This window comes from Sebastes umbrosus, chromosome 16 (assembly GCF_015220745.1).
Source record: "Sebastes umbrosus isolate fSebUmb1 chromosome 16, fSebUmb1.pri, whole genome shotgun sequence".
Lineage (NCBI taxonomy): Eukaryota > Metazoa > Chordata > Actinopteri > Perciformes > Sebastidae > Sebastes > Sebastes umbrosus.
The window spans coordinates 7092263-7108867 of NC_051284.1; the positions used below are offsets into that span (position 1 = coordinate 7092263).

The 16605-nt window shown below is 41.7% G+C and overlaps 1 protein-coding gene across 3 annotated transcripts in view; it reads left to right on the forward strand.

Moving 5' to 3' along the window:
• Window positions 1-16605, forward strand: part of alk (ALK receptor tyrosine kinase) — a 474023-nt gene that overhangs the window by 385461 nt on the left and 71957 nt on the right. For all 3 annotated transcript variants that reach the window (XM_037746863.1, XM_037746865.1, XM_037746866.1), the window contains exons 9-10: window positions 3349-3521; window positions 7450-7544. In XM_037746863.1, the coding sequence (XP_037602791.1) occupies window positions 3349-3521; window positions 7450-7544 (268 nt within the window). The remainder of the gene's footprint in view (window positions 1-3348; window positions 3522-7449; window positions 7545-16605) is intronic.

Here is a 16605-nt window from a genome sequence, read left to right on the forward strand (position 1 = left end):
GCCAGCTGTCTTTAGGTTCCCCTACCACACTTTGTAATTACTCTTAAAATAATAAGTCAGACATATCAAGTAGAGTTCGATGTAATAAAGATTTACTGTGTAATCAAAACAGAATACAAGTACATGGAGCTGGTCCATGGAGCAGACTGACCCCAGAGTAAAAAGCACATACATGTATTATCCCCATTCTGTGGTGCTTGCTTGGGAGCCCCACTGAATGTCGTCTCCATCCGATAAACTATTGTTTCACCAGTCTGTTTCCCATATTTGGAGATGTTTTTCAACACAAAATGGCATCTTTAACTTTTGTTTCTTGGTCAATCCTCCCATGCATTTTCCCATGGCTTTAGTTTATTAAAAAACGATACCTTTGTCTACCAACACCCTTCTTCACCCTTCTTTCCCATCTTTCTCTTTTGTTAAGCTGGGCATACAGTACACTGTACGATTTTAGAAATGTTGTTGTGTACTTCCTACTCCTACTGTACGAGTAGATCGTTAGCGATGTAAAGCCAAAGCTCACGATTTATGTGCTCACATTGTACGGTCCAATCGTCAGCCACGACCTGAGTGCTCACACTGTACGTATAAAATAGAAGAAAAAAAAACACTACTCTTGCGGGCCGTTCTGGCTGTTCATAGTTGTCAATAAAGATTAGTTTGAAAGCTCGGAGGCAGGTGAAGTTAGTTTGATAGCAGAGGTCTGTACTGGTCACAATGCTAACAAGGCAGAAACGTGCTACAGTGATCATCCGTGCCATCCTGTCTGCTGAAACGCCTAAAAATATGAGGCGTTCTAACGATATATGGACTCGCTGTTGCGAGCAAGACGTTTAACTAGTCAGAAATGTATCCGACTGTCCAACAGCTGGTCGGGAGGAGTTAATCGGTTGAGACAAGTTCGAACAAGTTCTCTTTAAGACTGGCAAAACAAGAGTGTGTCATAGCCACAGAAATCACCCCCGTTGGTTGACCTCCACACACACAGAGTATTAGCACAGGTCAGTGCTCTAACACTTTATATAGATATTATAGAATATGTGCAGTGAAAACAAAAACTAAGTGGTAAATGAGGCAATTATTTCATGCTGGATCTATTCAACACATTAATTTTTTTCGTTGTCAATATTTAGCCTAAACTTTGGAGCGTTATTTAGCCTCCTTCCCGACAAGCTAACATGACATGGTCCAATGGATTCAGTCGGTTTCATATGATGTCTGGACCTTCACTCTAGCTCTAAAGCCGAACCTGCTACAGCCTCTGAAAGACAGGAGGTTAATAATAGTAATACCTTCTTATCTTATATGTTTGCCATGTATGATCTTTGCCTATTCTTATTTGATTTTTATTTCGAAGCACATTGAATCTAAGCCTGTCGTATGAAATGTGCTATATCAATCAACCTGACCTGACTTTGTTAATGTGCCTGTTGGCTAAACCTCGCCCCCGAACATTAACGATCCTAGGCACCTATGGCAACCAGGCACAACAGGGCCTGTCGAGCTTTAGATTTCTTAGATTTTATGTTCTCTACGGGTCACCAGGAAATACACAATGCTACTTGCTCACTTTAATTTGTCACTTCGCCATACAACAATATTAAAAACAGTAAGATCATTATTACATTTGAAATGTTCCAGAGGCTATGTGTTGACATTCAGGGTTACAGCATGTGATGATAAAAGAATGAATGTAAAAATATAGTGTAATTTGCATAGAAGGCCATTTAGTTGTGTTTTTCCATCAGTGTTTTTCAGTAACAGTTCCTGTTGTTGCTGAAGGAGTAGAACACTTAATGAATTACTTACTGAATAATTTGATATGTTAATTGCTCTCAAGAAACAACAGCTCAAAAATCAAACAGCAGACTATCACTGTGCCATCCACATTTCCTGAGAGACCCTAACAGACAGAGAGGTTGACCTCATCAATCACAGATTGTAACCTATCTGCTGACCTAGTTGTGAAAATATTAGAAGTCATGCATTATTTAGATCACGGAGCTCACAGAGCAGGTCTCCCGGGGCCGGCTGGTTGTGTACTCTGTGTCTTGATTGATGCTGCTGCAGCTAGCATTTAAGAGTTATGTTACTTATTTTGATATTGCTCGGCACAGCGACCTTTGGCCTTCTGCATGTGTACTTTGCACAGTCAGAGTTGGAGTCGGCTGGTGCTTGGAGATGAGAGAAGCAGACACAGAAGTGAGGGACGGAGGCGGGAAGGTGTTGGAAAGGTCGAGAGGTCAGAAAACAAGATAATAAGAGACCCTGCGGGGAAATAAAGTTAGTCTCGACGAGAGAAAAACACGCAAAGGAACAGGCCGTCAGAGAGGAAAAACAGAAGGGGAAAATAATAAAAATGTAGTAGGAGAAGTTTGCCGCTTCTCAGGGGTGAATTAGAGGTGTCGGACTGCAGTGAAGGCAGCGCGGCACCGTCGCAGTCCTTGCCTCCCAGCCTCTCGGCACACAGCCAAAGATTAGCCATGATTCCAGATTAACACTCTAAATCCTCGTCTGTGCTGTTCAATCTAGCCTGTCCGCTCTTGGACAACTACGTCGAGGATATTAGTTTTGGGTATTAGCTACAGACCATGTTCGCTTTCATGTCGTGCCCAGTGTGCAGTGCCTGTAATCTTGATGTTTAAACGGTCACCATGTGGTCTCGCGGTTGACGATAAGGACCACAACCTGCTGTCGAAGAGCACAATGCGAGCACTCAACATGAAAGCGGCGAATTCAGTTCTCTGGGTTAGTGTCGTCTCTACGTGTATTTCTCATCAGGCTTAAGCCAGCATCTGTTCCACTTAAATGGTGAAGCAAGAATTATGTTCTTGGCTCCACTGAAATGCTGTAGAGGGACACGGTCACATCCCATCGCTTGTTAGCAAGCTTTAGATCCAGACTTCCTTTTTACTATTTAATTCCAGCTACGGCCTGTGTGTTGTTTAATTTGAAGCAAGGTTTACACCCACCACATCCCTCCTGGAAACGGCGAAATGAGATTGATTTGTGCTGAAGCATGCAGGAGCAGCGCAGATAGCAAAATAATCCAAATCATGATCCTGGTTGAATTCTATTAACGTTAGAATAATTAGAACTGAACAGATGGCTGTTGCTGATTGAGCTCAATGCAATTTTAAGTGCATCCCTTCCTTGAGTGATAACACACTCCGCTGGCAATTCGAAAACATTCAAAGGAAGTTAAAGTTGCTGTGGGGGTTTTATATGCCGTCCTCATTTCTCAGCATGTACCTCAAACATCCTCTCTCTTGATTTGTGGTCACCTTTACGGCATATTTCATTTTTGATTTAATTGCTTTGCTCATTTGAAATTCTCCTTCTCAACAGGTGCGATTCTGGCTGTGTTCTGGAGGCTCACAGAGGGGGTCGCTGTCTTTGTGGATAGCTGAGAACAGCACAGGTCCCGAGGAGCAGCGCAGACTGTGGCATTCAGCCAGAGAACCCAAATCTGAAAGGGGCTGGAAATTCGTCATAATTCCCCTTTACGGGCTGGCGGACTGGTACGACAAACACTCACCTGTTTCAACACGCAACAGGCAGTTTGATTATATCATGCTGCATGTTTGGACCATAAATATACCATAGATAGTATATAAAGATGGACAACACGTCTCCACTTCCTCCCACTGTACAGAAGTGAACCCAAAATCTTGAGATTGAGATTTTGACCTCATTTGGAGCCAGACCCTGTGCAGTAGTGATCGGGGCGGTGGAACCGCAGTATCAAGGTCACCCGTCCCAACCACTCGTGAGTCGAGCACGGTCGAGAGAGACTCAAAGCTGCCAATCATGACGTCTCACCCCCCTTTTTATAGCGTCAAATAACTAGTTAAAACCAAACTTCAGAAATTTCAGAAAAATGAACACTTGGACATCAACGTGATAATAACTACCTAAAATGACAGGAAGCATTTTTGGGAAAAATGTATTTGACGTGTACTTTGACTTTTTTAGTTTGGCCCATATCCCATCCGCTAACATGGAAGGGTCGGGATTTATACTGAAGCCAGCCACCAGGGGGCGATCCAGATGTTTTGGCTTCACTTTTGGTGAAGGTCGTGTCAATAAAACGTGCAAAAACTCTCACGAGACTCGCTGCCCGACGACTTATCCTAACCTTAACTATTCAAGATCAATGCCTCACCTTTACTATTCAAGATCAATGCCTAACCTTAACTATTCAAGATCAATGCCTCACCTTAACTATTCAAGATCAGTGCCTAACCTTAACTATTCAAGATCAATGCCTAACCTTAACTATTCAAGATCAATGCCCCACCTTAACTATTCAAGATCAATGCCTAACCTTAACTATTCAAGATCAATGCCTCACCTTAACTATTCAAGATCAATGCCTAACCTTAACTATTCAAGATCAATGCCTCACCTTAACTATTCAAGATCAATGCCTAACCTTAACTATTCAAGATCAATGCCTCACCTTAACTATTCAAGATCAATGCCTAACCTTAACTATTCAAGATCAATGCCTAACCTTAACTATTCAAGATCATTGCCTAACCTTAACTATTCAAGATCATTGCCTAACCTTAACTATTCAAGGTCAATGCCTAACCTTAACCATTCAAGATCATTGCCTAACCTTAACTATTCAAGATCAATGCCTAACCTTAACTATTCAAGATCAATGCCTAACCTTAACTATTCAAGGTCAATGCCTAACCTTAACTATTCAAGATCAATGCCTAACCTTAACTATTCAAGATCAATGCCTAACCTTAACTATTCAAGGTCAATGCCTAACCTTAACTATTCAAGGTCAATGCCTAACCTTAACTGTTCAAGATCAATGCCTAACCTTAACCATTCAAGATCATTGCCTAACCTTAACTATTCAAGATCATTGCCTAACCTTAATTATTCAAGGTCAATGCCTAACCTTAACCATTCAAGATCATTGCCTAACCTTAACTATTCAAGATCAATGCCTTAACAATCTCGCGAGAGTTTCCCCAGTTAGCTGGTTCCCCTTTTTGCCACTACATTTGGGGAGCTGTCATGTCGTCCATCTTTATATACAGTCTGCGGTTTGGATTGGCATCTAACTGTGACTTTAAGAGGTTTAAGAGCCAGCGATATAACTCTCATCCCAGCAGACCTCCAACACACTCACACAAATACTTAAGAGCTTCGATAGGAAAGGAAAGTCTTAAGAAACAGAACCAAGAAGCTTTTCTTCCTTCGTATCACCTCAATGCAGATTTTCAACATTTACATTCCATTTTCGAACTCCGCAGAATTAATGAATCCCATAGGGACTCTAGTCCGCGGACCTGCCATGTGTACAGTTGTACAAACTACACCCCTTTCTTTTTATTCCACTTGTCTGTGATAAATCAATACACAAGGCTCTACCCAACCTTCTTGGCCTTCCAATTAGCTACTGCCCTGAATTTCCCCACCGAAAAGGGAGGAATTAAAACAAAATAGAGTAAAGCGAGGAAAAAGAGAAACCCCAGATGAGGTGTTTCATCTCTGTTTGCCTGTCTGGGGGTTTCTTTGCCATTCGAGCTTGGATAATACTCCTCCCCTGAGAGTGATTATTTTTTGATTCCTGGGTTATGTAGTCAGCTGTGCTTGTGCTCTTAATTAGAATGTCATGTCCATAACCATTAAGGTGAACCTGCCAGTCTTTGCGCGGTGACCTTTGTAGGGCTTAAATAGAATCAGAAATACAGCCTGAGGTGCAGACAAAAGTCAGGACATAACCGGCTGTGTACTATGTATACTATGAATGTGAGTGTTTCTGGTTGGAGAACCCGTAGGCTGACCGCAAGAATGGATATGCAGTATGCCATCAGGTTTATTAAGCAACATACTATAAATATATATAGACTAATAACTAGCTAGATTAAATGTTAAAATTGACAGATACAAACCTCCTAATGACTGATAGTGTTGAAAGGGAATGACTACTTGGATTTAGAACTCATATTTACTGCAGGTTATGTTACTATCAGTTACAGCCACAGACAGCCCAATCATTTCTTGTGAACATCATTGCCTTAAAGCAGTGATTCTCAAATTAGGGTCCGGGGACCCCCAGGGCTCCATGACACTCTGTCAGGGGTCCACGAAATAATTTGCTATAAATTATAAAATTGTGCTGTATCATTTATAAGTGCTTATCTACAGATTGGGACCATTTGCGCCCATAAAACAAGCATATTGTGTCCATTACTGCCACTCACGTTAGCTTTGGGCCAATAGAAACTCTGATATGATTGTGACACACAGCAATAAGTTCATTATTTTTAAGTTGAAGCACTTACTGAAAGTCAGCTTTTGACTGGTAAGTTTAAATATCTGGATTTATTAGGACTATGCCAGTTTTGCTACTGTTCATTTTCTGAAAGCTTTTAAGATCAATTACGTGTTAAATGTAAGCCATAATTCTGTCAAGTTGAGTCCAAATGCAATTTGAATAAAACCACCCTCTATTTAAAGGAATATAAGTGGTATTAACATTCAGTAACATTGTTCATTTCCCCGCTGTGGAACTAATAAAGGATTATCTCATCTTATCTTAAATTAACATGATTCAAATTGAAATGTGTTTCTGTTTATCACGATGAAACAGGTCTGAAGTATTTAGGTTGAAAAGTTTTAGAATACAAATAGTTCCAATGGTATCTAAGAGTTCAAATATTAGTTAGTAGTAGTTAGCATATACTTAATCAGTGTTATTATTATGAGGAGGTCCTTGGAAAATGTTCTCCCCTGTAAGGGGTCCCTGGCCCCAACAAGTTTGAGAACCCCTGCCTTAAAGCTAGGAAACGAATCAATAAGCAGAATTATGAGATACTGACATTTTGGAAATACACTTATTCACTTTCTTGCCTGCGAGTTGAGAAGATCAACACCACTCTCATGTCTGTATGCTAAATATAAAGCCGAAGTGAGCAGCCTGTTAGCTTAGCTTAGCATAAAGACCGGAGATAGGGCGCGAAATGGCAAATTGTCATTTTAACCCTTAGTTTTTTGTACGGCTAATCAAATAAAATATAACCTGTTAGTGAGCTTTAGAGGTGGATTTTGTTATCTTCGGACAGAGCCAGGTTAGCTCTTTTCCCTCCGTTTTCAGTCTTTATGCTTATAGGTAGTTAGTAGGTCATGCAATACCTGACAACATTATTTTCTAGCTAAATGTATTTAATTTAGAACCAGAAAATGTGTTTCATCCCTAAAGAACTCGTTTTTTGTATCTGCTGAAAGAGCCAACAGTTCTCAACAATACAGACTGAGCTGTCATAAGGCGTATGCTACGATGCACTCCCTCCAAAGCCACAGCTCAATGACATTTTTTTTTTAAAAGCACTATAAATTCTTCTTCACATCCTTTCAGTCAGAAGCTATCCAACCATTCCCAGCTTGTGAGGTAGTTAAAACAGCCCTGTCCCTCTGTAGGTTTTGGCTGCAGTTCAGCACAGAAGATGGACCTGGATCCGGTTCAGCCATCTCTATCGACAACATCTCTTTCAGTATGGACTGCTTCCTGGCATGTGAGTACTATAAAATAAAGTCTTTCTTTTCTCACTCTTACTTCATCAGACCCTGGTTGAGTTAATGGAATTGTTTGACTGATGGATTGACCGTGACAAGCACAATGGGGCGAAAAAAAACTGTGTTGCTCTGAAAAGTATAAACTCTTTTAATGGAATTCAGAGAGACTTTAGGTAAACATTCAAAGTGACCTAAGCAATTGAATTAATAATCAATACAGGTCTGCCCTGTGTTCATGTTTTACAGAGATACTATTTGACTGAGCAGCAGTTTCATTCACTATGGTGAATTCATCAAGTACTCACTTATCATTTCACTTCCCTTGACATAGCCATAATACAGGGCTCAGAACTTTTTGCAATTCTCAGTCATGACGATTAACATAATATTTAAAAATCCTAGCAAGTCTTCTACTCCCTTAGAAATGATATATTGTACTGCGGCTTTGCTTAGAGATGTATTAACATCATTTTATGGAAATGATATACAGTATAATCACATTCCTTTGGCGGACTCTGTTTGAAAACTTTTGGTGTATCCTGAAATGTTAGTTAACAGTTAAAACCTACCATGATAAAGCTTGCTGTCCGATAAGGGCGCATGTTCCAATGTGGTACTGCAGGCTTATAAAGGTCAACCCGCACGTCACCTTTCTGGATATTTTTGTGTTATAATTGAGATGGTGTATCTGTATCAGTATAAAAAACAGGAGTAAGATGACAACCAAGTCTGGCGTCAGGAGAATGAAAGGTTAGGAGTTCAGTGCTCCCCTCCATCTCTGCCTAGCTGGAGGAACCTGTTTGAGCTGTGAAAGGAATAGTAATGTCTGAGCATCTCTGTACCGGAATAAAAGCTCTGACAATGTGAACAGCGTTACAATGAAGCCGTGTTAAAGTGACTACTCTCTGGCCAAGAATTAGACTCAAGAGGCAGAGGCAAAGGGTCACCCTCCTACACAGTCATTTCATTTGTGATGCTGGGCGGGTAGATTACAAAACTGACCCAGGTTTTTTCAAGTTTTTTGGTTGAAGGTGAGAAAATCTTGGTGTTATTACTGCGATGATTAAAGTGGCAACAGACAACTTTTCAACGTTTCCAAATGGCTAGCGCTGCTGTTGCAAAGACAACCAACATTCATCTGTTATAACAGAATAGCCTATAGTGTGTGTTTTACCACTGTTCATTTTAGAAAGGCCACCGCAAGAAAACGTGTTCTTTGTTTACATTATCAAATGGACAACCCTTACACAAAAGTTGTATACTTCAAGGTTATTTCATGAAGTAGAATTAAGTAAAGTTCAAACATATATGTAATTTAGTATCAAAACATACATTTACAGACTCTCACACACTCTAATAGGCTACTCGATCAAAAAGTGAGCATAAGCCCAATATACTTAGACTTTTCTGTATACTTGTCAGTACAAGCCAAGTATACAGAGGTATCATTTTGTTAAGTATATCTCTGATAAGTACATCAAATGTAAACTGAAAGCATACTCTCTTATTTAAAGTATACTAATAGCACACTTGAATAAACTTCTTTTTGGTAAGGGAATGAATCATCAATGTTTGTTTCTGGCTGTTAGCGTTAGCTAACATTGTTTAGATTATCAAATGGACAATAATCATCAGTTTATGTTAGCAAAATGTCACTAGTTTTTGTTCTGTACTGGCTGCCTTATAGCCCCTGGTTGGTTTTCTGGCAGCTAGTGTTAGCTGGCGGTACTGTTAACAACATGGCTACCGCTAACATCCTGGCTACTGTCCAAAGCAAGAAATATGCGATTGCTTCGCACATCAATATATTTTTTCGTACTGTTGTTTTTGTCGTGAGTACTTTGACACAGAATGCAGATACGTGGCAAAAAAGCGACGTAATTTTTTTTTGCGAAATGAGGTTGATTTTCTGAGCTTTCACACTGTGAATGAAGGCATCAACCAATTACATTGTGCAGAACAGGTTGACTTGCACCTATTATATTTATGAAACAATAACAAGGAGACTCTGGTCCGATCAAGAAGGCAAACTTTATTACTCCTTTCAACCTTGACAAAGGCAGCACAGACCAGATCCACTCCTTCCGTTCTTACCTTTCACAATAAAAGCCCTAGACATATAATATTTGCAGTTTTTGTGTCGTTTATTTGTCACGCCACCTGTATGTAAAGCCCTAAAGGAAGAGTAAAACTAGTAAAAAAAAATAAAAAATCATGCCTTCATTTTCCCGGGAGATCGTACAGAACTGCATAGTGAAAAGCAAGGCTTATAGGGACCCAATCTAAATGCTGATGGGGTCATTATTCTGTAGCCATTACATTGTGCAATCAACATTTACTTCACAAGAAGTTAAGTTAAAGCAAAAAAACGTGTCTATTGCCACTTTAAATTAAAGATAAAAGGTTGAAAACTCTTGCTGTGATTAATTAGAGCTATTAAAACACATTGTTTAGATGTCAGTTCTCATTCAAATGTAAGCCTGCAATAACAAATGACGAATGTGACCGGCAAACATAGGCTAATCTGTTTTGTGTTCACCTTTAGATGATGTTTTTGATGAATTTATTCATTGACCGCAGATATAATCACTCTAAAATGCTATCAGATAACAGGAGTTCATCAGCTGAATCTGACGTTGGATGAAATTGCTGTTGGTCTAGGCTGGAGCAGATCGTCCTGTATCAGCACAGGCTTATTGGGTCAGAGCCTCTTTATTTAAGGAGAGATGACATTTTCCAGGTGATATTTGCACACCAATTTGTGTTTTATGTCCTCCGGAGCGGCGGCGGCACTGGTATGGCAGCGCTGAAGGATCATCTATCCCCGCTTCGCTCACTTTCCAGATGGCAAGTTCTTAATCTAGGACAGGTATCCATTACCTACAGCCACACTTGACACAGCCACTTTTTATCGCCTATCAATCAGCGGATGGGAGATGCTGAAGCTCAGCAAAAGACGTCGTTCCGACTTTGAGTGATTAGCATGATGGATCCCTGAGCATCCTGACACAGCCCCGTAATGTGTTTCAGTGGGAAAACATACTGCGAACACATTATGCAGAGGACCAGCCATCCATGGCTTTTATCCTATACCTTTCTTGGTTTTAGTGTGATGTATAGTTTGGCAAGCACACGTGTTTGATGATGCATCCATTGCCCTTCAGGTGTTGGGCCTGGCTGTCGCTTTTATCGTTTTATCTTCACCAGCATCTATAAATTAGTTTATTGTGTTAGACAGCACAGGAAGTTCTTCCTTTTGTCTCTGCCCTGTACCATCACTTATTTTCCCACGCACTGAGCTGCTGCTATAGAAACTCCCCCCAACGTGACACTGTGTATGTGCCCCCTCAGTAGCTGGTCCTTGACACCACTGGATTGTCAATGCTACACTCCTCAAAAGGTTTTGATTTGGAGATTTCAGATGGAAATAATTGGATTTTTTCAAACTGTGTTTTACCCATACACTGCCACACACAAAGAGTTCTATTCATGTACAATGAAGGTCCGGTTAGATTTTTTTCAGTCCAATTATGAGCTGATGGGTTGGTTGGCTGCTGCATCTGTGTTATCTGTCGTGGTAACTTGTGTAATACAACTACAGATTACTGAAATGTATTCATTTCAGTAATTATCACCAGCACCTGTGGGTGCTGAGGAACATGGAGACACACCACGGACCAGTAAGTACAGATGCTCTACAGTCCTCGGTGTGTTCACAGTGATGACATATGCTGTACAGTAGGGCTAATTAAAAGCAGTTTATTCAAGTGTGGTCTCTCCCAGGTTCATCAGCCGCCTTTACATTTAGATACAGTACAGTACATGCCAGTTAAAGAGGACCTATTATGCTTATTCAGGTGCATACTTGTATTTTACGTTTCTAATAGAACATGTTTACATGATTTAATGTTCAAAAAACTCTTTCCACCCTCTGTCTGAAACGCTGTGTTTGAGCTCCTGCCCCCCCCCGCCCCCCCCCCACCACCTCGTGAAAAGCCCAGTCTGCTCTGATTGGTCAGCTGGCCCACTCAGTTGTGATTGGTCAACCAAACCAAACTCTTCAGACTCCGCTCCAGCTCCGCTCTAACTAGCTTTGTTTGAGGGCGTGTGTTACTTCAACACATTCTCACTCCCAACTCGCCAAATGCTTTATACTACTATTCATACTTTTGGATGGACCAAGGACGGCGTGTCAATATACGTTTGTTAGGCCTACATGCATAGTGTCCTTTCAAAGTTAACTTCTGTTTTCACAGGAAGTTAGGTTTAGGCACAACCACTTAGTTAGGGTTAGGAAACGGTCGGGGTTGACGTTAACTTCACTGACTAGCAAATCACGTGACTCACGGGACTGACGATTCTAACGACTCACGCGACTCACGATAGTGACGAGTCACGTGACTAAAGACTGACGTGACAAAATAAGTTAACATTACCTTTTAGTTTCACACACGACACGAACACCGGTCTCCTGTTTTGAAGTCTGGCGTTTCTTACTCTATCAATACTACGTCACTTGCTCTGACCGTTGAATATCTCTGTGGGTGGGTTTACATTGGAGTAAGTTGAAAGCCCGGTGCATCACATACTGTTACTAAAGGGTGCCTCTATGCGTCGGTTTCCAATGCCGAGGGGCACTTACCAAACGGCGGTATTTGACGAGTTGGGAGTGAGAACAGGTTGGTTACTTGGTGACATCATCACGTTATGGAAGAAAAGGCGGGACTTCAATCAAGGCGTTTCAGGCAGTTCAGGAGCAGTATTTCTGTGGGGAGAGGAACTCCCTATGGTGTGAACATGGGCAGACCTCTCTTGCACAAAAAACGGCATAACACTAAAGAAGAGGGGAAAAGCACAAAAGCATAATTGGTCACCTTTAACAGATTAGGAGAACGAAAGTACAAGAAAACATACCACGTACTTTTTCTATGCTGTATGGCAGGCCAATAATACTGACTGTTAGCATGATGTGTCTGCAGTGTGGATATTTCTCAGAGCTATTGCGATCTGCAGATATTTTAGGATCGTGGCTGGGTGGAAACGAGGTGCCCGCCATCCCCCCCTGTTACCGGCCTCTGGTGGGCTTCAGTCAGCTTACGGCACCCTGCTAATGAACAGTGACAGCCACGCCGCCTGTTGCCCTGCCCTCTGGTTCACGCTGCTCTGTGGCGAACCTGCTGAGTCCTTCTCCCCGCTGCAGCAGCATACCAATGCCGTGCGCTACAGCTCTGTCTCTTCCATAGCCCCTGCCGCAGCGCGTTACCCCATGCTCCGAATAACAATGCACTGAGTCTTATTAGCGACTTTGTTGAAGATATAAAAAAAAGTTAGTGAACTTGTTGTGTAGCTACACATCTAAGGGTCTTACTTACAGAGAGAGACTACCCACCCAAGCAATCAAACACATTGCGGCCACTCGTGTGCTGTATGTGATCCATCAAATCTGCACGTAAACTGTATCTATCAAAGCTCCCAAGCAGCGGAGACTTAGACGATGATATTTATTTGTGGATTACAGGGCTAGGGAATGAGCTATTGATTTTCGAGCTGGCAGATTTTAGGTAAGCAGTGCTGTGGTTGTTTTTTTTTTTTTTAAGCTTTGAGGACAAAGTTACAAGATTTCTCTACTCAGAGAAAGTTTCAGTAGAGACCCCCCCCAGCTGCAAGAAGTTTGATTAAAACAAACCTTTAATGGTACGTATCACCCGGAGGACCACAGGTGTAGTTTCAACTCCAGCACAAATAACATTAATGTCAAGTTGTTTGCTCTAAGCAGGTTTTCTCGGACCAAATGGAACACAGCCACACAGTTGCTTTCCAAACCTTTCAGCTGTTGAGGGAGCCCCCTGCCATATTGTCATAAACGGTGAGCCTTCAGACCGAGGTGACAGGGGATCCGGGACGGCGAGGAGGGAGTGTTTTTTTGCGGTAAAATGATTACAGAGATAAAGATGAAAAGTCTTGCGTCCGTCCCCCGGCACCTCTCAGAATGATGGCGGGCAAAGCGGGCGTGATTTGTTTCCACCAAGGAGGCGAATGACACTGTGTGGGCAACCCATTGGCTCATCACAATTAGGAAACTTGTACTTGTAGTTAGATATCCGCTTGATATTCAGCGCATGCGGCTTTTTTTTTTTCGGAAACACCACCTGCTCATGAGCGGCTTGTCCAGGGGCACTTGTGGCTTAGAAGAGCAAAGCAAATGAAGGAAAATACTCTCATGAAACCTTTAAATCATCCTTTGCTGCCGTCTGCCATCCAGGGCAACCCTATGGAGAATATAAGGCAGCTACAGTGTGAACAAATTGTATACTATTCTGCTGCTCTATAAGACGAGTGTGCAACTAGGAACCTTCTATTTTTTTTCTCTCGCCGTATGAAATGCAAATACGCCCTGAAACCATGTAATCTTCCTCTCAACGGCTTCTTACATATGCGTAACAGAAATAGAGCCTAATATGCGGGTCATACGCACATAGATTATTGTTTACAATGTGTTGTTTGCATGCTTCAAGTATCTACACTGAGCACACTGCAAGTGTTAAATGAAAAAACTATAAGGACGGCCCCCCGTAGGTGTTGATAGACTGAAGCATTGTGGCTGAAACAGCAGTGAACCCTATTGTTTATTGTAAGGCAGTGTAGCCTCTTTGGGTGGTGCATCCAGCTTTGATAAATAAAAAAGTTATAAATCAGAGGCAGGACTAGCAGAATAGCAGCTGGTCAAGATCTTGCCCTTGTTTGGTGTCATAGCGTTGCACACTGGCAGCGTTATCAGGTCCGTAAACCACAGCCAACCTTATCTGACTTCTCTGAAATAATCTCACATCTTCTGCTTTTGCTCAACAAGGGTCATCTCAACAGAGCCGCAGAAGGCTTTTTTTTTCTTCAGAACATAACATCAAAGAAATGAGATGGTGAACAGAACTCCTCAACAAAACATGGCCTTTCTTTGGAAACAAAGTCAGAGTCACATTTACATCAGCTAAGATGAACATATCTGGGTTCTTAAAATAAGAAAGTGAAACCTTTGCAGAGTAGGAATGAAAAAGTGTTTGCAAGCTGTGCGAAATGGTACATGCTCTGCAATTTCTTCATTGATTAGTATTAGCAAATAACTATTGCGATTTAAGATTTAATATTTTGTCCTATAGGGTGTTTGTAATGCTGCAAGGCTCAACACTTAACTTTTTAAAGTGGTTGCCAGGTTGGTAACCAGGCATCAGAGCTTTTGGTTGCTGAAACTGAAAACTAGGTTGCCATTTTTAGCCACCTTATATTTTGAGTAGGGCTGTCAATCGATTAAGATATTTAGTCGCGATTAAGCGCATGATTGTCTATAGTTAATCACGATTAATTGCAAATTAATCGCACATTTTTATCTGTTCAAAATGTACCTTAAAAGGAGATTTGTCAGGTATTTGATACAATTATCAAGATGAGAGTGGGCAAATATGCTGCTTTATCCAAATCTGGAAATCAAGTAACAACACAAAACAATGACAAATATTGTCCAGAAACCCTCACAGGTACTGCATTTAGCATAAAAAATATGCTCAAATCATAACATGGCAAACTGCAGCCCAACAGGCAACAACAGCTGTCAGTGTGTCAGTGTGCTGACTTGACTATGACTTGCCCCAAACTGCATGTAATTATCATAAAGTGCGCATGCCTGTAAAGGGGAGACTCGTGGGTACTCATAGAACCCATTTTCAGTCACATATCTTGAGGTCAGAGGTCAAGGGACCCCTTTGAAAATCCCCGCCAAAATTTAGCGCAAGTTTGGAGCGCTATTTAGCCTCATTCACAACAAAGTGTTATGACATGGTTGTTACCAATGGATTCCTTAGGTTTTCTAGTTTCAGACGATGCCTCTTCACTTTAGCTTTAAAACTGAGCCCACGATGAAGGGCCAATGGATTTGTACTGATTCCCATCAGAAATCCATTGGCCCTCCAGCACTGAAATCTTTGACTGTGGTCACTCAAGTGACACCAACACTAGCTTGTCCATCATCTGTACTTTCAGAGATCTGTCTTGATTCTGCTTAAAGTGGCAGTAGGCAACAATATTTTGGCATAATTTGGCAAAAATTCCATAATAACCTTTCAGCATATTGTAATTCAAGTGATCTGAGAGAAAACTACACCTCTGCACCTCCTCATGGCTCTGTTTACAGGCTTTAGAAAATCTTGCCCGTGACGGCAGACTTTGACCAATCACAGGGCATTTCAGAGAGAGCGTTCCTATTGGCTGTTCCACAAAAGGAGATGCGCGTTCACGTCTGGTCTCTGCAGATAGTGAAAGCCTCGGTCAATGGCGGAACAACCTACTGGAAAGCTTGCTATTCCAGCATTGGCAGCAACTGCCTACACCTCAAAACAACCCAAAAAAAGAAAGACAGACTTTCAAAAAGACAGTCCAAACTGTTGATGTCGTTAGAAGGTAATGTGTAGCTCGCTGCGGTAGCCTCCTCAGATGTAGCGAGCACGTATGAAGCGCGTGCATATGCCCGTTCTCGTGTGGGGGGAGGGGCTTCGGACAGAGAGGGGAGAGCGGAGAGAGGAGAGAGAGGAGAGAGCAGCTCGAGGGGATGCAGGATTTTGCGTTTTCCGGATTTCTACGCACTGCAGCTTTAAGGCTGACCCACACTTAAAGATTTTTAGAATCTTAACAGATGTTGAAAATGTGAGAGACCCCACACACAACGACATGTTATAGCAAGTTTAACAGTTTTGTTCCTATAGTGTGTGGTGAGCAACAATTTGGCCAAAACAGCACACCACACACTAACTGATTCTACTCATGAACAACAAGAGTCCCGACTCTCAAAACCAGAAATCTCGCAAAATCTCTCGCTATCAAACGTGACTTTAGTGTAAACAAACATGTCGGACCAGGAAGAATTAGTTTTGCATTAGGTAATGCATTAGCCACGGCAGCCATGACATCAGTGGTTGTCCTTCCGTTTCAGTCGGCTTGGTTCTTAATTGGCTGCCGTTCTTCCCCACGCGACTGCATCATCGGCTGTCCTCGGGTTCCCCACACACAACAGGA